Raw genomic sequence first — 23,862 nt, 5'->3', positions numbered from 1 at the left:
ACAACATCAAACTGCCATTCCTAGATGCCACAGTAGAGCGAACAGCCAATGGGGAACTTCAAACCAGCGTCTACAGGAAGACAACACATACGGACCAAATACTGAACTACAGGAGCAACCATCCCAACACCCACAAACGAAGCTGCATTAGAACATTATTCCAACGAGCCACCACACACTGCAGCACAGAGGAGCTACGCAGAGCAGAGGAAAATCACCTATACAGCGTATTCAAAAAGAATGGGTACCCTATGAACACAGTCCGCCGATTCCTCAGCAATAAACCCAAACAAACAGACAAAACGGGCTCAGAAACCATAACCACTCTCCCCTACATCAAAGACATTTCCGAAATGACTGCCAGACTACTCGGACCCCTTGGCATCAGGGTAGCCCACAAACCCACCAACACACTAAAACAGCAGCTAATGAACTTAAAAGACCCTATACAGACAACGAACAAAACGAACGTCATCTACAAAATACCTTGCAAGAACTGTGACAAACACTCCATTGTACAAACTGGCAGAAAGCTAGCCACCAGGATACATGAACATCAACTAGCCACAAAACGACATGACCCACTATCACTCGTATCCTTACATACAGATGAGGAAGGACACCACTTTGATTGGGACAACACATCCAGCCTAGGACAAGCCAAACAGAGACACGCACGAGAATTCCTAGAAGCACGGCATTCCAACCGGAACTCCATCAACAAACACATTGATTTGGAGCCCATCTACCATCCCCTGAGAAAAAGAACAGGAAATGACATCACCAACACAGGAAATGACATCGCCAACCCAAGGAACCTAACCAGATAAATAGAAAGCGGGACATAACACCAGCGCTTCATTGGAGGCTCACTGATGATGTTACCTAGAATGGTGACGAAATGTCTGAAAACGAACCTTCCAGCTCAGCGAGCAAACTCACATCCGGAATGGAGGATGTTTGAAGGCAGTGATGAGCTTTCTCCAGTGCAGGAGGCTGGAGGGGAGTTAGTGGTGTCATGATCATGTCACTAGGCTTTTAATCCTGAGGCCCAGGCTAATGGCTTGGGCACTGGGGTCAAACCCTACCATCGCAGAGGTGCAATTTGAATTCATTGAAAGACTGGAATTTAAAAAGGTGTCCAAATGATGACCACGTCACCGTTTCTGATTGTTGTTAAAAACCCATCCCTTCATTGTCCCCTGGCCTGGTCTACACGTGACTCCAGACCCACAGTGGTGTTGTTGACTGTTAACAGCCTTCCGAGCAATTCAATAGACAATAGTCAATAGACAATAGATGCTGGAGTAGGCCATTCGGCCCTTCAAGCCAGCACCACCATTCATTATGATCATGGCTGACCATCCACAATCAGTATCCTGTTCATGCCTTATCCCCATAACCCTTGATTCCACTATCTTTAAGAGCTCTATCCATCTCTCAATTCAGGATCTGCAACAAATGCCGGCCTCGGTGGCATCATTTTAAAATGAAATGCAAGCATTTAAGACAAGAGTTGAGGCAAAGATTTTCCTTCTCTGGTGGTGGGGTCTGGGATGCACTGACTAGGAGGGTTAGGTGGGTAATCTAACAACCTTTAAAAAGTTCATGGATAAGCACTTGAAATGTCATAATTATCAGGGCTACGGACTTAGTACTGCAAAGCGGGACTGGTGTAAGGAGTATATTTTTGGTGATTTGATTTGATTTGATTATTATCGTCACATGTACTGAGATACATTGAAAAATATTGTTTTGCTTCCTGTCCAGGCAAATCATACCTGACATAAGTACATCAGGCGAGTAGAACAGAATGCAAAATATAGAGTTAGTAAGTGTGGAGCTAGAAAGACACAGCAGGTCAGGCAGCATCACAGGAGCAGGAAAGTCGATGTTTTGGGTCAGGAAGGATCCCAACCTGAAACATTAACTCTCCTGCTCCTCTGATGCTGCCTAGTTTGTGTTCCTCCAGCTCCGTACTGTGGTATCTCTGACTCTAGCATCAGCAGTTCTTGCTATCTGCAGGATATAGAGTTACAACCTACAGAGAAGATGCAGGGAAACATCAACTCTAATATTAGAGGTCTATTCAGCAGTCTAATAACAGTGGGGAAGAGGTGCTCTTGAATCTGTTGGCACATGTTTTCAAACCTTTGTATCTTCTGCCTAATGGAAGAGGGTGGAAAAAAGTACATAACCTGTGTGGGAGGGGCCTTTGATTATGTTGGCTGCTTTCCCAAGGGAGCGGGAATTGTAGATGGAGTCGATAGAAAGAAAGCTGGTTTGTCTGATGGACTGGGCAGTGTTCACAACTCTCTGTAATTTCTTGTGGTCTTGGGCAGAACAGTTGCCATACCAAGCCACGATGCATTCAGATAGGATGCTTTCTGTGCTGCTTCAATGAAACTCAGTAAGAGTCTTTGCAGACATACTGAATTTCCTTAGCCTTCTGAGGAAGCAGAGGTGTTGGTGAGCTTTCTTGACCGTAGTGTTGATGTGGACAGACCAGGACAAATTGTTGGCATGTTTACTCCTAGGAACTTGAGCACTGTATCACCTCCAGCTCAGCACCACTGATACAGACAGGGGTGCGTACTGCACTCTGCTTCCTGAATTTGATGGCCAGCTCCTTCATTTTACTGACGTTAATGGAGAGGTTGTCTTTCCACCAGGCCACTGAGCTGTCAATCTCTTTCCTGTATACTGCGTTGTCATTGATTGAGATTCAAACCAGGACAGTGGTGTCATCAGCAAATTTTTTAATGGAGTGAGAGCTGGTGGTAGAGACTTTATGAGCTAAATGCCTTTTCCATACTATATCACACCCAAACACACAGGAATTTTTTTTTTAGAAATGAAGACATATGAGATGCTTGAATTCAGAGAAAAGGACAGAAGTCATTTTAAGTTCATTCATGGATGTGGTCATCACTGGCTGGGCCCAAGATTTATTGCCAGTACATAGTTACCCTGAGGTGGGTGCTGGTGAACTACCTTCTTGAACAGCAGCAGTCCACTGCTATAAGTAGACCCAGAATGCTCTGAGGAAGAAAATTCCAGGATTTTGATCTAGCAATACTGAAGGAACCACGATCAGAATTTGATCAGAACAAATAGGGTTCAGGATAACTCAGAGCAATGACAGGTTATGCTAAATTGGGGGAAAAAAAACCTTTTCTTTGTTATGTAGTTGCAGACTAGAGGCCAGAATTTTGTTACCACCAAACTAGCAGATACATGTGAACACCACCCCCTTGCAAGTTCCCCTCCAAACCACTCACCATCCTAACTTCGAAATATATCACCATTCCTTCAGTGTTGCTGGGTCAAAATCCTGGAATTCCCTCCCTGATGACATTGTGGGTCAACCCACAGCACGTGGATTACTGTGGTTCAAGAAGGCAGCTCATCACCACCTTCTCAAGGGACAACTAAGGACAAACAAGGGATCCACATCCCTTGAGAGAATGTCTTTAAAATGACGAAATTAGGAGAAATGTTTTAGTGTAAATGATTATAAATTCAGGGGTAATCTAACTTGAAATAGGGGAGTGTGGAATCCAGTCATTTGTAGAAAGGAAATGGATAACTATTTGAAAAGTTTAAGATATGAAGGGGACTAAGGCATAGCTCTTCAGATTGCTGATATTTTGTGTTTGGAATAGCTCTGGGAGGATATTAAAGAATCTAAGTGTGATTTACAGGATGGGAATGGGTCTGCATAAGATCCAGCAAGTGTATAAAGAAGCTGAAGAATACAGGAAGCACATAGATGACCTGAAACACAAGCTCAATGAACTGGCAGAGGTATGGAATGTTACCATAACTTCCAGCTGTTTTGATTTCCCTCATCTTCCTCCATTCCTATTCTGAATCATATGGCTCAGGGTCAAACAGCACTGACTCTCCTTGGGTCAGAGGTTAAGTGAATTGCAACCTCCTCCGTTACAAAGTCATGAGCAAAGGTAATCCTCTTGTCTCAGTCTAGACAATGGGCCAATTGAGAGCCTCATAGGCCACATTCAATCAGTGGAGTGTCATGGCCTGATACCAGGACTGTGTAATAATGAGGACAGAATGGCTTGATCCCTTCTCTCTGACGCACAGCAGATCACCCCAGAATGACCCTCCCCAATTCTAACTAAGAGTAAGGAATCTATTTCTTCAGTGGGACCTCTATGAAACCAAATGCATCAGATACACAGTCACTTCTGTTATCGCAAATCTATTGTTTGGAAACACCAGTTGCTCTGAAATTTTTTGAATAAGTCCAACTTGCAACACCAAGTTAGAACCACCCTCTGCAAGTGGAAACATATGAGCTCTGGTATCTGGATATAAAATAGATTTTATTGCTGATTTATGATACTTGATGCTTCAGGCTCTTAAAACTCTCACCTTTACGGGATCACACACATGTGAATAGGTATGCCAACGTTATTCCATCACCCAAAAAATTCCAAAAAGCCTTACCCGAAAGACCTAAGCATTCCAGACTGGAGTGGATACAATGTGTCCCCTGTGTATGAGGCTGATCTGACCCCAGTTTCCAGAAGTTGAAAGGTCAGTTTTTGAACTCTGACCCAAGGATCTCAAGCTGCCCATTTTACTATCAGTTTGAGGATATCTTGGTTTATAAGTGGGTCTAGTTTATTCGGGAACATTGTCAGTGTTGACTAATTGGACCAAAGGGTCTGTTTCTATGCTGTTTGACTCTATGACTTAATGATAAAAGCAGACATTGAGCTCAATAGTTCTCAGCTGTGTTCGGGACACCTCAATGTAGATCTGACCAGATTGTTGGCTGTCTCTTTTAACACAGGAAATAGGAGCTGGGAAAGGCCATTCAGCACATCCACAGGACCATTAGATATAGAATCAGAATTAGGCCATTTGGTCCCTCGTATCTGCACTACCATTCAATCATGACTAACATGTTTCTCAACTCAATTCTCTTGCCTTCTCCCCATAACCCTTGATTTCATTACTAATAAATATTTGTCAAGCTTGCTAGATTATTCAATATCGTCAAGGCTGATTTTGGCATTCAGCAAATGTACCTGCTCATTGCCACTATCCCATGATTCCATGGGACCAAGAATCTGTCTATCCCAGCATTAAATACATTCAACAGGGAGCATTCACAACCGGATAGAGAATTCCTCAGATTCAAAACCCTCTGAGTGAAGCCATTTCTCATCTCAGCCAGAAATGGATGCCCTCTTATTCTGAGTTTTGGCTCTTGTGTTGGGATTTCCCCAGCCTCTCAGCATGCAGCTTACCACCACTTTCTCAAGGGCAACTAGGGATGGGCAATAAATGCAGGCTCAGCCAGTGACACCCACTTCCTGAATTAACAAAAATATGGCATCTTCCAGCACCACCCTGTCCATGTCTCGCCCAGAGCACTCATGCATCATAGTTTTGATTCAGAAAACTTGCTAAAGCTGATATTACCCATGAAGCTCTTGCACCTTTCTTGCCAAATTAGTGCCAACTCATTCTCCTTTATAACTTGGGTGAGAGCCCAGACTTACAAAAGGATTAACTCTATTTACACAGGTGCAGAGAACTTTTTACTTTAATTGAATGACGGCACTCTGAGTTTATAATAAGCTAGGTTGTTTTTTCTCTGTGACCTTTATGTCAACAGCTCAATGTTTGCATGGAATTAAGAGGCCTCTATGTCTAATGTACTGGTTGATTGAGGCTTTTTGAGGTTTAGAATGATGCCAGTTTTTTTAAAGTTATGAATGGCCCTTATTTCTAACTATTTCAACGTAGCATTATCAGTATTGGACAGAATGTGGCAATTTTTTTCTCTCTGTGACCCAATTTCAGAGCTTGACAATTGTTATGACCCTTGAGTGAGAATGAAAAGTTTGAGAACACAGCTGTACAGATGGAATAACTTGGTCAGAGCTCTGAGTCCTGCCTCAGAGCTCACAACTTTAAATTTCCAGCTCATGACCCCACCTGGGATTCCAAGCCCCACTTCGGGAAAGGCCACTTTCCCAGGGACAGTCCCAGGGACCAATCTAGTAAAATCTTTCTCTCCCACCTTGAATGCAAGTATATCACTTGAAATCTGAACATAATATTCCAGATATGGTGTCATCAACCCCTATACAATTGTACCAAGACTTCCTTAGTTTTCTATTTATAGAGGCATAGAATCATACAGCATGGAAACAGACCCTTCAGTCCAACCAGTCTGTGCTGAACATAATCCCAAATAAACTAGCCCCACCTGCCCGTGCTTTGGACTATATCCCTCCAAATATTTCCTATCATGCACTTATCTAAATGTCTTTTAAATGTTGTAACTGTACGCATTTCCATCACTTACTCTGGAGGTTCATTCCACACGTGAACCAGTCTCTGCATTAAAAAATTGTCCTTTATATCTTTTTTAAATCTTTCTCCTCTCTCCTTAAAAATATGCCCCCTAGCCTTGAAATTCCCCATGTTGGAAAAAAAACACCTGCCATTCACCTTATCTATACCACTCATGATTTTACAAAGTCACCCTTCAACCCCCTGCACTCCAAAGAGAAAAGTCCCAGCCTATCCATCCTCTATAAATCAAGCCCACCATTCCTGCAACATCCTGGTAAATCTCTTCTGAACCCTTTCCAGTTTAATAATATCCTTCCATAACAGAGAAACCAGAACTGCTCACAGAACTCCAGAAGAGGCCTCACCAACATCCTGTATAACCTCAACATGACATCCCAACTCCTACCCTCAAAGCACTGAGCAATGAAGGCAAGCACACTAAACACCTTCTTAACCATCCTACCTAAGAATTTTGTACCTCAACCCCTAGGCCTGTGTGATTTGCAACACTACCCAAAGTTACCTAACTTTTAATTGCCTTGCCTTTGTGTGTTTTATCAAAATACAATACCTCACATTTATTCAAATTAAACTCCATCTTCCACCCCTCTGCCCATTGACCCAGTTGATCAAGATCTGTTTGTAATCTGAGATAACCTTCTTCACTGTCCACAATATCACCAACCTCCTTTCAATAATTGGTGTAGAGCTGAATGAACACAGCAGGCCAAGCAGCATCTTAAGAGCAGGAAAGCTGACGTTTCGGGTCTAAGGGTCTAGGCCTGAAACGTCAGCTTTCCTGCTCCTAAGATGTTGCCTAGCCTGCTGTGTTCATCCAGCTCCACAACGTGGTATCTCAGATTTTCCAGCATCTGCAGCTCCTATTATCTCTCTCTCCTTTCAATAATTGCTGACTGTTCCTGAACTGAAGCCCTGTCTGACTGGATCTTCTTATGTGCTGCAGATAAGGAGACAATTGGCTGACCGGTTTGGGAAAGTGAAAGCAGAGTTTATAGATCTCATGTCTAAGTGCCGTAGTGAGGAGTTCCGCATTGCACTGCTAATGCGAGAACTGGAGGCTGCACGCAAGAAATTTGATGAAGAATTTGCCATGGTAAGTGTTCATCTGACTTGAGGTCATTCAGATTGGGCCATCAATAAACCTGTCAAATGATCAGGAATTGAGTTTTGATTGCTGCTGTGGTAACTGGGACTTCCATCTTGAGTGGGACACAGCTGTTCTTTGCCAGGGAGCCATGCACACTGTCTGAGTGGATCATTTCCCAATACAAGTCCATACACAAGCTTTTGTGCTCCTAAGATGCTGCAGCTCTTGTGCTCCTGAGATGCTGCTTGGCCTGCTGTGTTCATCCAGCTCCATGCTTTGTTGTCTCGGATTCTCCAGTATCTGCAGTTCCCATTATCTCTCCATATGCAAGGGACCAAGTGGCCTCTTCCATCAAAATTCTGTGATTCTATGAATGTGCCTCAATGCATTCTGAGGAAGGGTCACTAGATCCAGAACATTAACTCTGGTTCTCTCTCCACAGATGCTACCAGATCTGCTGAGCTTTTCCCAGTAATTTCTGATTGTGTTTCTGATTCCCAGCATCGGCAGTTTTTAGGTTTTTATTCGTAGATTCAGCCCCAGTCCATTTGCTCAGCACACCATTGAAGCCGGTGTTCCCAATGCAGTACCATCAGATTAAACGTGCCATTATTTGAACAGGCATTAAATCAAATGGTGGCACAACCCAATATGAGTGGGGGAGGGGGTTTACTTTAGCATCCATATTAAAATTCATCCCTCAATTAATGTCACACAGTTAGATTGTCTGATCAATATTACATTCACTCCATGCATTTTCTGGACTATAATTGTCTGCAAGATTCCTACATTACGATAGAGACTGCAGAATCAGGCCATTCAGCCCCACACTTCTCTGCTGTTGTGGTCTGACAAAGGCCGTGTATAACTGCAGTATGACATCCTTGCTTCTCAACTTCCAAATCCGTGATCACTTCCATCTAGAAAGTCAAGGGCAACAGATACATGAGAACATCGCACCTTCAAATTCCCCTCCAAGCCACTCACCATCCTGACTTGGAAATATATCGCTGTTCCTTAAGTGTCGCTGTGTCAAAATCCTGGAATTCCCTCCCTAGTGAGCTTGTTGGTCAACCCACAGCACATGGACAGCAGCGGTTCAAGAAAGCAGCTCACCCCCACGGTCTCAAGGGCAACTTGGGATGAACAATAAATGTTGGGCCCAGCCAGGGATGCCCACACCCCATAAATGAATTTTTTAAAAAACATGTTCTACATGACACTGCTGCTGTTTCTATTCATTTCACCTAATCTGCGCCAAATAATTCATTGGCTTTGAAACATGCAAAAATTGTGAAAGATCTTTCAAAATCACTGGTGATTAGACAGGATCTGGAAACAGTGAAGACAAAGGAAGAGGGATTGCAACACATTACCTCAAACACCAGTTACCCTGAGCCACATACTGGCAGAAGAGGACAAATACCATGAGATGTGAACAGCGGCAGACTGTGCAAATACCACACGGAAGCTACAGTTTGAATGTGAATTTCAAGCATTGCCCTTACACCCCCACCACCACCACCACCATGAGGATAACAATCCCAAAGAACCTGAAAAATCAATCTGCTGAAGAAAAGTGAGTTGCCCATTTCCCAAGAAAACACAGCCAGCTAGCAGCAAAATCCAACAGAGAGAGACAACAGCAACTGTGGCGGGAGCCACAGAACAAATTCAACACTCCAAAGGCAAACTTCACCAAGGAGCTGGTAAGCGGCACAGGGAAAAGTATGTGACCAATTGAAAACACCAGCCATGCTCAGAAAAAAGCAAAGATCTTAGTGAGGGAATCTCTGTAGGGAGCTAAGGAAACATCTCGGAGTAAAGTGAGATATTCCTGAGGGAAAAAGGGGAAATCTGTGCAAAGACTAAGAAGAGAAGAGGAGGAAGTTTTCACTTCACAAAAAATGTCACTGCCCTTGATAATTGGCGCTGTGAGGTGCAGCTATAAGGGACTATGATAGGGCTAGACAAGTAATTTAAACAGAGTCAGGAAGATTCCAAATTTACTTAAAACATAGATCATTACAGCACAGTACAGGCCCTTCGGCCGTCAATGTTGTGCCGACCTGTCATACCGATCTCCAGCCCATCTAACCTACACTATTCCATGTACATCCATATGCTCATCCAATGACGACTTAAGTGTACCTAAAGTTGGCAAATCTACTACCGTTGCAGGCAAAGCGTTCCATTCCCTTACTACTCTCTGAGTAAAGAAACTACCTCTGACATCTGTCCTATATTTGTCCTATGACCATAACACTCTCTCATTCTACATAGCTATGGAGAAGGAGAGGATTAGGCAGAATGGGAGGATATTTAATTGGGGAAGAGGAAACTATGATGCGATTAGACACGAGTTAGGAAGCATGGACTGGGAGCAGTTGTTCCATGGTAAGGGAACTATAGACATGTGGAGATGGTTTAAGGAACAGTTGTTGGGAGTGATGAGTAAATATGTCCCTCTGAGACAGGCAAGACGGGGTAAGATAAAGGAACCTTGGATGACGAGAGCGGTGGAGCTTCTAGTGAAAAGGAAGAAGGTAGCTTACATAAGGTGGAGGAAGCTAGGGTCAAGTTCAGCTAGAGAGGATTACATGCAGGCAAGGAAGGAGCTCAAAAATGGTCTGAGGAGAGCCAGGAGGGGGCACGAGAAAGGCTTGGCAGAAGGAATCCGGGAAAACACAAAGGCATTTTACACTTACGTGAGGAATAAGAGAATGGTCAAAGAAAGAGTAGGGCCGATCAGGGATAGCATAGGGAACTTGTGTGTGGAGTCTGAGGAGGTAGGCAAAGCCCTAAATGAGTTTTTTGCTTCTGTCTTTACGAAAGAAACGACCTGTGTAGTGAATGAAACCTTTGAAGAGCAGGTGTGCATGCTGGAATGGATAGAGATAGAGGAAGCTGATGTACTGAAAATTTTGTCAAACATTAAGATTGACAAGTCGCCAGGCCCGGATCAGATTTGTCCTCGGCTGCTTTGGGAAGCGAGAAATGCAATTGCTTCGCCACTTGCGAAGATCTTTGCATCCTCGCTCTCCACTGGAGTCGTACCTGAGGACTGGAGAGAGGCAAATGTAATTCCTCTCTTCAAGAAAGGAAATAGGGAAATCCCCGGCAATTATAGACCGGTAAGTCTCACGTCTGTCGTCTGCAAGGTGTTAGAAAGGATTCTGAGGGATAAGATTTATGACCATCTGGAAGAGCATGGCTTGATCAAATACAGTCAACACGGCTTTGTGAGGGGTAGGTCATGCCTTACAAACCTTATCGAGTTTTTTGAGGATGTGACTAGTAAGGTTGATGAGGGTCAAGCTGTGGATGTGGTGTATATGGACTTCAGTAAGGCATTTGATAAGGTTCCCCATGGAAGGCTCATTCAGAAGGTCAGGAGGAATGGGATACAGGGGAACTTAGCTGCTTGGATACAGAATTGGCTGGCCAACAGAAGACAGCGAGTGGTAGTAGAAGGAAAATATTCTGCCTGGAAGTCAGTGGTGAGTGGGGTTCCACAGGGCTCTGTCCTTGGGCCTCTACTGTTTGTAATTTTTATTAATGACTTGGACGAGGGAATTGAAGGATGGGTCAGCAAGTTTGCAGACGACACAAAGGTCGGAGGTGTCGTTGACAGTGTAGAGGGCTGTTGTAGGCTGCAGCGGGACATTGACAGGATGCAGAGATGGGCTGAGAGGTGGCAGATGGAGTTCAACCTGGATAAATGCGAGGTGATGCATTTTGGAAGGTCGAATTTGAAAGCTGAGTACAGGATTAAGGATAGGATTCTTGGCAGCGTGGAGGAACAGAGGGATCTTGGTGTGCAGATACATAGATCCCTTAAAATGGCCACCCAAGTGGACAGGGTTGTTAAGAAAGCATATGGTGTTTTGGCTTTCATTAACAGGGGGATTGAGTTTAAGAGTCGTGAGATCTTGTTGCAGCTCTATAAAACTTTGGTTAGACCGCACTTGGAATACTGCGTCCAGTTCTGGGCGCCCTATTATAGGAAAGATGTGGATGCTTTGGAGAGGGTTCAGAGGAGGTTTACCAGGATGCTGCCTGGACTGGAGGGCTTATCTTATGAAGAGAGGTTGACTGAGCTCGGTCTCTTTTCATTGGAGAAAAGGAGGAGGAGAGGGGACCTAATTGAGGTATACAAGATAATGAGAGGCATAGATAGAGTCGATAGCCAGAGACTATTTCCCAGGGCAGAAATGGCTAGCACGAGGGGTCATAGTTTTAAGCTGGTTGGTGGAAAGTATAGAGGGGATGTCAGAGGCAGGTTCTTTACGCAGAGAGTTGTGAGAGCATGGAATGCGTTGCCAGCAGCAGTTGTGGAAGCAAGGTCATTGGGGTCATTTAAGAGACTGCTGGACATGCATATGGTCACAGAAATTTGAGGGTGCATCCATGAGGATCAATGGTCGGCACAACATTGTGGGCTGAAGGGCCTGTTCTGTGCTGTACTGTTCTATGTTCTATGTTCTATGTTCTATATATCTTTCACCCCTCAATTTAAAGCTATGCCCCCTCGTGCTCGCCGTCACCATCCTAGGAAAAAGGCTCTCCCTATCCACCCTATCTAACTCTGATTATTTTATATGTTTCAATTAAGTCACCTCTCAACCTTCTTCTCTCTAATGAAAACAGCCTCAAGTCCCTCACCCTTTCCTCGTAAGACCTTCCCTCCATACCAGGCAACATCCTAGTAAATCTCCTCTGCACCCTTTCCAAAGCTTCCACATCCTTCTTATAATGCGGTGACCAGAACTGTACACAATACTCCAAGTGTGGCGACACCAGAGTTTTGTACAGCTTCATCATAACCTCTTGGTTCCGGAACTCGATCCCTCTATTAATACAAGCTAAAACACTGTATGCCTTCTTAACAGCCCTGTCAACCTGGGTGGCAACTTTCAAGGATCTGTGTACATGGACACCGAGATCTCTCTGCTCATCTACACTGCTAAAAATCTTACCATTAGCCCAGTACTTTGCCTTCCGGTTACTCCTACCAAAGTGCATCACCTCACACTTGTCTGCATTAAACTCCATTTGCCACGTTTCAGCCCAGCTCTGCAACTTATCTATGTCTCTCTGCAACCTACAGTATCCTTTGTCACTATCCACAACTCCACCGAGTGTCGTCTGCAAATTTACTAACCCATCCTTCTACGCCCTCATCCAGGTCATTTATAAAAATGACAAACAGCAGTGGGCCCAACACCGACCCTTGCGGTACACCACTAGTAATTGGTCTCCAGGATGAACATTTCCCATCAACTGCCACCCTCTGTCTTCTTTCAGCCAGACAATTTCCAATCCAAACTGCTATATCTCCCACAATCCCATTCCTCCATATTTTGTACATTAGCCTATTGTGGGGAACATTATCGAACGCCTTGCTAAAATCCATATACACCACATCAACTGGTTTACTCTCATCTACCTGTTTGGTCACCTTCTCAAAGAACTTAAGCTGATGTACTTAAGAGCAAATGTAGAGAAATCTAGTAAAAGAGACTAGAAGAAAAAAATCAAGAGGGATTAAAGCTTTAAAAGATCAAAGACTCAGTCATTAATTACCTTAATTTTGGTGGGAAGATTAACAAGAGCTGCAGCAGCGAACTTTGTTTGAGGCAAATGTAAAAGAAAGCATTTCTTCCACAGCGATAAAAAGAAGAGAATGTCCATTTTGTCTCAGAAGAAGCAGGACAACTCCATCTTGGCTGAAGAAGGCACGAAAACCATGAAAGAAAATGAGAAGCCAACATCTTAATCATTAAAAAATATTGGGAAATCCGAAAGAAAGAGAGAAAAACTAGCAAGCAGGAAAGAGATACAGTATTTCAAATAAATAGAATTTTGAAAACGGAAGATCAGTGCAAGTCCACCACTTAAAAATTTGAAGGTTTATTGACAAATTTAATAGACCTTTACAGCAATACAAATTTAAACAGACTAGCAAACAAAAATACTTAGAGACCACCAAGCTCTTCAGTAATTAAATTTACTACAATTTTAATGAATCAAAGAATATAAGCGTGAAGAACATTAGATGAAAAGCAGTACTGAAATTATGCAGATAACAAGGTGTAGAGCTGGATGAGCACAGCAGGCCAAGCAGCTGACGTTTCGGGCCTTGACCCTTCTGCAGGAATCATTTCAAAACGTCAGTCTTCCTGCTCCTCTGATGCTGCCTGGCCTGTTGTGTTCACCCAGCTCCACACTGTGTTAGTTTAAACTTGATTTTGGAGCATGTGTTAGTGTCCTATCAGACCAGTTCCTGTTGGTTGAAGAAGCACACATTACTGTTTACGGTAATGAGACTGCATCAAGCACCAGAATTACTGTCAGGACCATCAGAATTTTACACATTTCACTGCAAAACAACACACATAGGTTGTTACTCATAATGAAAACTCTTCACTTCATGTGTGCATGACTGAGTCCCACACATCACAATCAAAGGAAATGGGCACTGTCCTGGAGAACAACTGGACCAGGAGCAAACCATTGTTGACAATCGGTGGAAGAAGTCACTGGGCAGAGGGATAGTGGAACACAAACAGATGAAACAATCCAATTAGGTCAATAATGTTGGAATAAGATAGGAAAACACAGGGAGTCACAGATTCCACAGGGTTTGGTAATAATGTCTGTTCTTCTGTCTTGTCAAATAGAATAGTCAATGCTAGTGACAGAGATAATGCTGCATGAGCAACAATCTAGCAGTAACGTGACTGAGAGACTGAAATTACAAGCTAAACATCCGCAGAGGGTGATCCAAGAAGTCCAGCTGGAAGAATAAGTCAAGAGAGATGAGGAGTATTCAACACCATGTGAGTCAGATATTGTCACAGAAATTGTTGGGTCTCAGCATCCAGGAAACTGAAAAACCTCAACGAAACAGCGAGACTGTACCCTGTCCAGAAATCCAGGATAATACAAACAGGGAATGAAAGTACATGTTTCCACAGGAGCCGCTATGTTACACAAGGGACATTTATGGTGTTATGGTTTCCCTGGTGAGGTTATGGGACAAGTTTCTCAGTGAACTGAGAACAGTTCCTTTGTGAAGGAGAAGATTCATGTCCTCCTGATTAGAAACTGTCCAGAGACCTGAATTTGTGAAGATGGAGGCTAGGGGGGGCAATAGAGATGGTAGAGGGAGATGTAGTGTACTAATATATCTGATTGTACGATGGCTTAACTGGGGGTAAATGCCTGGGGAGTAAATGTTGCCTAAGGCTATAGTTCCAAAAGAGTTCATGTTTAAGTTACTTAACCTGCACCCAACCTTTGCTCATGAAACATCCCATATATTCCAGTATCATTTTAGTAAATCCCTTCTCAACTACAGTCCAGGTCACTGAGTCACAGGATCACTTGGTCAGGTCACTGGATTACTAGGCCAGATCACTGAAGCACTAGATCAGATCACTGTATCCCTAGGCCTGTTAGGTGATTGTAGTCAACAGGAACAGGTCATTTTTCTTCCCCATGGATTGAACTCGATCCAGTGTTGTCAGTGTTGTTTTCCAATCTCTTGCCTTCCAGGTGAAGCCAATCTATGCCACAGCATTGAAAGCTCTTCAGTCACTGAGCTCTGTCGATCTGGATGAGGTACGGACATATCGAGCCCCCCCTCCTCCTGTTGTCATGGTAATGAACACCCTGTGCCTGATGTTCGGAAAACCAGAAGGTTGGGACAACGCAAAACAATTAATCAGTCAGCCAAACTTCTACCAGGTGGGGCATTTGTTTGTTTTTTGTTTTTGTAAATATGACAGGGTGGAAAGATTTATCAAATTGTATCAAACAGGAATTTAGAGATATATGCTGTAGGGGTACAGCAGTTATTGTGGGTACTTCAATCTACACATTGATTGGACTAACCAAACTGGTAGCAACGTAATGGAGGAGGATTTCCTGGAACATATAAGGGATGGTTTCCTTGATCAATATGTAAAGAAACCAACTATACAGCAAGCCTCCCCAGACTGGGTATTGTATAATGAGAGATGGTTAATTAGCAACATTGTGGTGCTAGATCCTTTGGGACAAGTGACATAATATGTTAGAATTTTTCATTAAGTTGGAGAGTGACACAACTAACTTCCCTAATATTGACTAGAACCTCCTAACGTGTAAATAGTTTGGTTGGAGCAGATTTTTTCAGGTGTTTCCAGGAAGGATTTCTGACTCAATATGTAGATAGGCCGCCTAGAGGGGACGCCATATTGGATTTGGTGCTTGGCAACGAACCAGGCCAGTTGTCCGATCTCTCAGTGGAAGAGCATTTCGGTGACAGTGATCATAACCCCCTGACCTTTACTACAGTCATGGAGAGGGATAGGAGCAGATGGTATGGGAAAGTATTTAATTGGGGGAGGGGGAATTACAATGCTATTAGGCAAGAACTGCGAAACACCAATTGGGATTAAATGTTCTTGGGGAAATGCACAACAGAAATGTGGAGGTTGTTTAGGGAGTAGTTGCTATAAGTACTGGATAGGTTTGTCCCACTCAGGCAAGGAAGGAATGGTAAGGTGAAGGAACCCTGGATGACAAGACCCGTGAAACATCTAGTCAAGAGCAAGAAGGAAGCTTACTTAAGGTTGAGGAAGCAAGGATCGGACAGGGTTTTAGAGGGATACAAGGTAGCCAGGAAGGAACTGAAGAATGGACTTAGGAGATCTAGAGTGGGACATGAAAAAACTTTGGCAGGTAAGATTAAGGGAAACCCCAAGGCATGAGGAACAAGGGGATAGCCAGGGTGAGGGTAGAACCAATCAGGCATCGTGGAGGGAATTTATGCCTAAAGTCAGAGGTGGTAGCGGAGGTCCTTAATGAATATTTTGCTTCAGTATTCACCAGCGAGAAAGACCTTGACGTTTGCGAGGACAGCATGAAACTGGCAGATTGATGTTAGGAAGTAGGATGTGCTAGAAATTTTGAAAAACATGTGGATAGACTGGGGTAGTACCGGATGATTGGAGGGTGGCAAATATTATTCCCTTGTTCAAGAAAGGGAATAGGGATAATCCTGGGAATTACAAACTGGTCAGTCTTACTACTGTGGTGGGCAAATTATTGGAGAAGAATTTGAGAGATAGTATTTATGATTATTTGGAAAAGCACAGTTTGATTAGGAGTAGTCAGCATGGCTTCGTGAGGGGCAGGTCATGCCTCCCAAGGTTTACTGAATTCTTTGAGGATGTGACAAAAAACATTGATGAAGGTTGATCAGTGGATGTGGTGTACATGGATTTTAACAAGGCATTTGATAAGATTCCACATGGTAGGCTCATTCAGAAAGTAAGGAGGCATGGGATTCAGGGAAATTTGGCTCTCTGGATACAAAACTGGCTGTTGAATAGAAGACAGAGTGTGGTAGTAGATGGAAAGTATTCAGCCTGGAGCTTGGTGACCAGTGGTGTTCGCAGGGATCTGTTCTGGGGCCTCTGTTCTTTGTGATCTTTATAAATGACTTGGATGAGGAAGTGGAAGGGTGGATTAATAAGTTTGCCGATAACATAGAGGTTGGTGGAGTTGTGGACAGCGTGGAGGGCTGTTGTAGGTTGAATGGGACATTGATAGGATGCAGAGCTGGCAGATGGAATTCAACCCAAAAAAGTGTGAAGTGATTTATTTTGAAAGGTGAAATTTGAATGCAAATTACAGGGTTAATGGCAGGATTCTTGGCAGTGTGAAGGAACAGAGGGATCTTGGGGTACACATCTGTAAATCCCTCAAAGTTTCTACCCAAGTTGATAGGGTTATAAAGATGGCGTACGGTATGTTGGCTTTCATTGGCAGGGGAATTGTGTTTAAGAGCCACAACATTATGCTGAAGCTCTATAAAACCCTGGTTAGACCACACTTGGAATATTGTATTCAGTTCTGGTTGCCTCATTATCGGAAGGATGTGAAGCTTTAGAGAAGGTGCAGAGGAGATCTACCAGGATGCTGCCTGGAATGGAGGGAAGGTCTTATGAGGAAAGGTTGAGGGAGCTAGGGCTTTTCTTATTGGAGCGAAGAAGGATGAGAGGTGACTTGACAGAGATGTACAAGTTGATGAGAGGCATAGATAGAGTGGATAGCCAGTGACTTTTTCCCAGGGCGGAAACAGCTATTATGAGGGGGGGCATAATTTTAAGGTGATTGGAGGAAGGTATAAGGGAGATGTCAGAGATAGGTTCTACAGGAGTAGGTTCTCTAGGAGTGTGGTGGGCTTGTGGAATGTGCTGCCGGCAGTGGCCTTTGGAGTCAGATACTTTAGGGACATTTAAGTGACTCTTGGATAGGCACATGGAGGACAGTAAAATGTAGGGTATGCAGGGTAGTTTGATCTTAGAGTAGGATAATAAGTCAGCACAACATCGCAGGCCGAAAGGTCTGCACTGTGTTGTACTCTTCTATGTTCTATGTTCTAATTAAATCTGAAACTGGAGTCCTGAATTTAAAGAAAGTTGACTTTGATGGTATGAGGCATACATTGTCTAGGATAAACTGGTCGAGGATACTAAGGGGGCGATGGTGCTAGGCAATGGCAGACATTTAAAGGACAGATGAATGAGAGTCAACAATTGTACATCCCTGTGGAGTAAAACGGTGACGTTGGCTCAACCCAGGGCTAACAGGGGAAACCAGAATCAGTGTTAAAGCCAAAGTGGAGGTGTATAAATTGGCCAGAAAAACCAGCAAACCTGAGGACTGGGAGAAATTTAAATTCAGCAGAGGAGGACAAAGGGTTTATTTCAGAAGAGGAAAATAAAATATGAAAGTAAGCTTGTGGAAAACAGTAAAACTGATTTTAAAAGCTTCTGTAGATATGTGAAGAGAAACATAGGTCCCTTACAATTAGAATCGGGTGAATTCATAATGGGCAGCAAAAAGGTGGCAGAGCAGTTGAGCAGATACTTTGGATCTGTCTTCACTAGGAAAGGCACAAATAACCGTCTGGAAATGCTACGGGACAGAGGATCAAGCCGAAAGGAGGAACTGAAGGAAATCCCTACGAGCCAGGAAATGGAATTGGGGAAATTGATAGGATTAAAACCCAACAAGCCCCCAGGGCCAGATGCTGTGCTCCCCAGAGTTCTTAAGGAAGTGACCCTAGAAATAGTGGATACATTAGACATCATTTTCCAGGATTCTATAGAACATGGAGAGGTCCAGTGTACTGGAGGGAAGCGAATGTAACTCTGCTCTTAAAAAAGGAGGGAGAGAGAAAACAGGGAATTATAGGCTGGTTAGCCTGACATCGGTACGGGATAAGCTGGAGTCAATTATTAAGGATGTAATAACTCAGCATTTGGAAAGCAGTGACAGAATCAGTCCTGGTCAGGGCTGCACTCAATTGAAATCATAGTTGATAAATCTTTTGGAATTTTTTGAGGATGTGATCAGTAGAGTAGACAGTGGTGAAACAGTAGATGTTATATATCTGGACTTTCAAAAGGCTTTTGAGATGGTTTCACACAAGAGATTAGTCAGGAAAAGTAAAGCTCATGGTATCAAAGGTAATATATTGACATGGATAGAGAACTAGTTAGCAAATGGAAAGCAGAGGATTAGAATAAGTGGGTCATTTTCAGAGCAGCAAGCAGTGATGAGTGGGATTCTTAAGGATTCAGAGCTGGGACTTCAGCTACCCACAATATACATTAATGATTGAATGAAGGAATTGAATGCAATATCTCCAAATTTGCAGATGGCTCTAAGCTGGGTGGCAGCGTCTGCTGTGAGGAGGATGCTAAGAGGCTGCAGGGGGACTCAAACAGACTGGCTGAGTGGGTAAATACTTGGAAAATGCAGTATAATGTGGATAAATGTGAGGTTCTTGCTATTCTTTTCTCTCATTCTTGCCGTTGAGGGAGTCCAGTGAAGGTTCACCAGACTGATTCCCAGGATAGCAGGACTGACACATGAGGAAAGACTGGAATGACTGGGCTTTTATTCACGGGAATTTAGAAAAATATGGGGGATCTCATAGAAACATATAAAATCCTGATGGGACCGAAGGATGTTCCCATTGTTGGGGAAATCCAGAACTGGGGGTCAGGGTCTACGAATAAAGGATAAGCCATTCAGGACTGAGATGAGGAAGAATTTCTTCACTGAGAGTTGTGAACTTGTGGAATTCTCTCCCACAGGAAGCTGTTGGGGCCAGTTCATTAGATATATTCAAGAGGGAGCTGGGCATGGCCTTTGCAGCTAAAGGGATCAAGGGGTATGGGGAGAGGGTGGGAGTGGGATACGGACACTGCATGATCAGCCATGATCTTATTGAATGGGGCAGCAGGCTCAAAGGGATGAAAGGCCTCTTCCCACCCCTATTTTCTGTGTTTCTACGATTTTGTTTAAATCATTTTTGGAATGTGGATGCAGCTGGCAAGGCTGACATGTGTCAGCTCTTTGTTTTATCTTGGACTTTTCTGAAATTAGTTGAATGTAAATTTCCTATTGGCTGTGATCGGATTTGAGCTCACATGTCCAGACCATTGGTGCAGTAAGTCTGCATTATTGCTCCTTTTATTTTATCATCATTTATGAGCATTGTTGGCAAAATCAAAGTTTATTGTTCATCACTGCCTGCCTGTGAACTGAGCGGCTTTACTTGGTTATTTAAGAGGTGTAGTGATTGGAATGAGGGCCAGGGTGGATCTCACTGATTATAAGATCCTATATTGGGATTGTTAACCTGGACCAATCAGGGACCCCTGCCTGACACATATCAACAGGAGATTCAGAAGGTCTCCTCAGTCTAGGGACTGGCTCTGAGCTGGCTAGGCAGACCCATGTACATAAAGGGTGACTTGGTGATGGGACACTGGCTTCTGTGCAGGAAGTTGAGAGTCAATGACTTTGGTGAAAGAGTGGGTGCTGATGTAAGACATGATTCAGTTAGCCAAAACAGGGAATTAAAGAAGGGAAATCAGCAAAAGTTGGCCTCATTAGGGGCATTTAAACAGCTATTAGATAGGCATATGGATGATAGTATAAGGTAGGGATAGAGGTTACATAGACCTTAGGTTTAGGGTAAAAGTTTGGCCCAACATCGTGGGTCGAAGGGCCTGTACTGTGTTATGTTCTACACTGCAACAGTGGAACTGGAACTCTTCCAGATCATCAGACTGGACTGGAAATGTTATTTTGATTTCTGTCTCTCTACAAATAAGCTGAACCTGCTTAGTTCCCCTCTCAATTTCCATTGTCCATCTTACTGGTGTGTGGCTCCCAGAATTACCCTTTGACAGGATTTATAATCTAGGACCACAGTTGGGAGACTTATTACCACAGAAATACTGTGGAAAAATATTTGTAACTTTTACCATTCTTTCTGTACAGGAATTGGAATTCTTTGATAAGGAGAGCATTCCAGAATCCGTGCACAAGGCTCTGCAGGACATTGTGGATCAACCTGAATTCCAGCCAGATGTGGTGCGGGAGTCCAGCAGGGCTTTGGAATCCTTCAGTATGTGGATTAAAGCAATCTACCAGTATTCCAGCTTGGTCCGTCAGTATAGTCCTTCCTTTGACAATGAGAACCAATCCCACATTGAAGAAGCCCAGCTCAGACTGGGGATGCTGAGGAAGCAGACATTTGAAATGAAGAAGAAACTGGTAGCCATGTTACAGGAAGATGGGGATGATTATTTGTCTGGCTTTGACTCGGTGACAGACCTCAGCGATGCAGAAGTGTTCCAGCTGGTGGAGGAGAAGGAGCGGGAGGCACTGCAGGCTCTGAGTGATGACAATGATATATATTTAGCTGAGGTGGCAGAATGGCAGCAGAAACTGAGTGAAGCTGAGGAGCTGATCCATGCGATGAACCCTCACCAGTATGACTGGGACTCTGCATTGCAGCAAGCAAAAAGCAGAAGGATGACAGTTTCTGGGGACAGCTTGTTGACAGCAGCTGCCATTGTTTACCTGACTCCCTTTGGTGAAAAGATGAGGGAAGAACTTCTGAAGAAATGGAAGGCAGCTTGCTACACCGGAGAGATACTGATGGAGCCAGAAGATGTTCGACTGGAACTGGTAAAGTTGCTGCAAGAAAAATCATGCCCCACTTTGCAAGAAAAGGCAAGATCAAACACAGAGAACCGTCAACCATCTAAAGTCATCCCTGTTCGGAGTGACTTCCTGCTCTTGGACATTCTCAGTTCCCTGAGAGAGCAGTTAAGATGGAACAGTGCTAAACTTCCAGTCAATGCCACAGCCAGAGTCAGCGTTCTACTTGCACGGGTCGTGACCAAATACTGCCCATTGCCGATACCGCTTTTCATTGACCCCGATAACCAGTGCACAATGTGGCTACAGGTCTTACAGGAGGGTGGTGGTCCACATCTCGATAGAGAGGTGCTGGGAATCCCAGGTAGGCTTGAGCTCAATCACCTCACTGCAAAGATTAAGGGGTGGTCTTATGACTGGACCCCATGTGGGAGCTTCAGGATAATTCTTGTGTGGTTCCCTGGCTAGGAAATGTGTCCAGCTAGAGTTCAGGGACAGCTGAGCCACTGCAGAGGGTTGGAGCAATGAGAATTTCCTGTCACAGGTGTGCAGAGAGGTCAGGATGGAAAGTGGGTGCCCATCAGGAAGATGGAGGGAGAGGAGTACAGCCAGTGGTCTTGAGAGAGTTTGCCGCTGTTGTGGGAGTTCTCAGCATTGGAGGCTGCCCAGAGCATAGTCCAGCTCAGGGCACCAATGGACACAGGAGTAGAGGAGAGCGAAACAACCAAGAATGGAAATGATATTGTTACAGGAGATTCCGTACTGAGGGGAACAGGCAGAAATTTCTTTCACTGTCATATTAACACATGAGCAAATGAACTCAGAACAAGAATAGGCCATTCAGCCCCTCAAGTCAGCTCTGCCATTTGATATTATCACAGTTAATCTCACCATGGCCTCAATGCCACTTTCCTGTTTACCCTCTCACCTTTTGTTAACTGACTATTTATTTTCAATGATAATGGGAACTGCAGATGTTGGAGAATCCAAGATAACAAAGTGTGGAGCTGGATGAACACAGCAGGCCAAGCAGCATCTCAGGAGCACAAAAGCTGATGTTTTGAGCCTAGACCCGTCATCAGAGATGGGGATGGGGAGAGGGAACTGGAATAAATAGGGAGAGAGGGGGAGGCAGACTGAAGATGGAGAGAAAACAAGATAGGTAGAGAGGAGTGTATAGGTGGGGGAGGTAGAGAGGGGATAGGTCAGTCCAGGGAAGACGGACAGGTCAAGGAGGTGGGATGAAGTGGTAGGTAGGAAATGGAGTTGCGGCTTGAGGTGGGAGAAAGGGATGGGTGAGAGGAAGAACAGGTTAGGGAAGTGGAGACAGGCTGGACTGGTTTTGGGATGCAGTGGGGGGAGGGGACGAGCTGGGCTGGTTTTGGGATGCAGTGGGGGAAGGGGAGATTTTGAAGCTGGTGAAATCCACATTGATACCATTGGGCTGCAGGGTTCCCAAGCGGAATATGAGTTGCCGTTCCTGCAACTTGCAGGTGGCATCATTGTGGCACTGCAGGAGGCCCATGATGGACATGTCGTCTAAGGAATGGGAGGGGGAATTAAAATGGTTCGCAACTGGGAGGTGCAGTTGTTTATTGCGAACCGAGCGGAGGTGTTCTGCAAAGCGGTCCCCAAGCCTCCGCTTGGTTTCCCCAATGTAGAGGAAGCCACACCAGGTACAATGGATACAATATACCACATTTGCAGATGTGCAGGTGAACATCTGCTTAATATGGAAGGTCATCTTGGGGCCTGGGATGGGGGTGAGGGAGGAGGTGTGGCAGCAAGTGTAGCATTTTCTGCGGTTGCATGGGAAGGTGGTGGGGTTGGAGGGTGTGTGGAGCGGACAAGGGATCGCGGAGAGAGTGGTCTCTCTGGAAGGCAGACAGGGGTGGGGATGGAAAAATAGCTTGGGTGGTGGGGTCGAATTGTAGATGGCGGAAGTGTCGGAGGATGATGCGTTGTATCCGGAGGTTGGTGGGGTGGTGTGTGAGAACGAGGGGGATCCTCTTTGGGCGGTTATGGCGGGGTGTGAGGGATGTGTTGTGAGAAATGCGGGAGACGCGGTCAAGGGTGTTCTCGACCACTGCGGAGGGGAAAAGTTGCGGTCTTTGAAGAACGTGGACATCTGGGATGTGCGGGAGTGGAATGCCTCATCCCGGGAGCAGATGCGGAGGAATTGGGAATAGGGGATGGAATTTTTGCAGGAGGGTGGGTGGGAGGTGTATTCTAGGTAGCTGTGGGAGTCGGTGGGCTTGAAATGGACATCAGTTTCTAGCTGGTTATCTGAGATGGAGACTGAGAGGTCCAGGAAGGTAAGGGATGTGTTGGAGATGGCCCAGGTTGGGGTGGAAGGTGTTGGTGAAATGGATGAACTGTTCAGTGGTTCGAGA

General features: G+C 44.4%; 1 protein-coding gene across 1 annotated transcript in view; it reads left to right on the top strand.

Moving 5' to 3' along the window:
• Positions 1 to 23,862, top strand: part of LOC125453602 (dynein heavy chain domain-containing protein 1) — a 198,284-nt gene that overhangs the window by 111,897 nt on the left and 62,525 nt on the right. The window contains exons 27-30 of the mRNA XM_059646974.1: positions 3,705 to 3,807; positions 7,304 to 7,453; positions 15,008 to 15,199; positions 20,804 to 21,833. Coding sequence (XP_059502957.1) covers positions 3,705 to 3,807; positions 7,304 to 7,453; positions 15,008 to 15,199; positions 20,804 to 21,833 — 1,475 coding nt within the window. The remainder of the gene's footprint in view (positions 1 to 3,704; positions 3,808 to 7,303; positions 7,454 to 15,007; positions 15,200 to 20,803; positions 21,834 to 23,862) is intronic.

This window comes from Stegostoma tigrinum, chromosome 6, assembly GCF_030684315.1.
Source record: "Stegostoma tigrinum isolate sSteTig4 chromosome 6, sSteTig4.hap1, whole genome shotgun sequence".
Lineage (NCBI taxonomy): Eukaryota > Metazoa > Chordata > Chondrichthyes > Orectolobiformes > Stegostomatidae > Stegostoma > Stegostoma tigrinum.
Note: the sequence above shows the minus strand (reverse complement) of the source record. Positions and strands in the feature narration are given on the sequence as shown.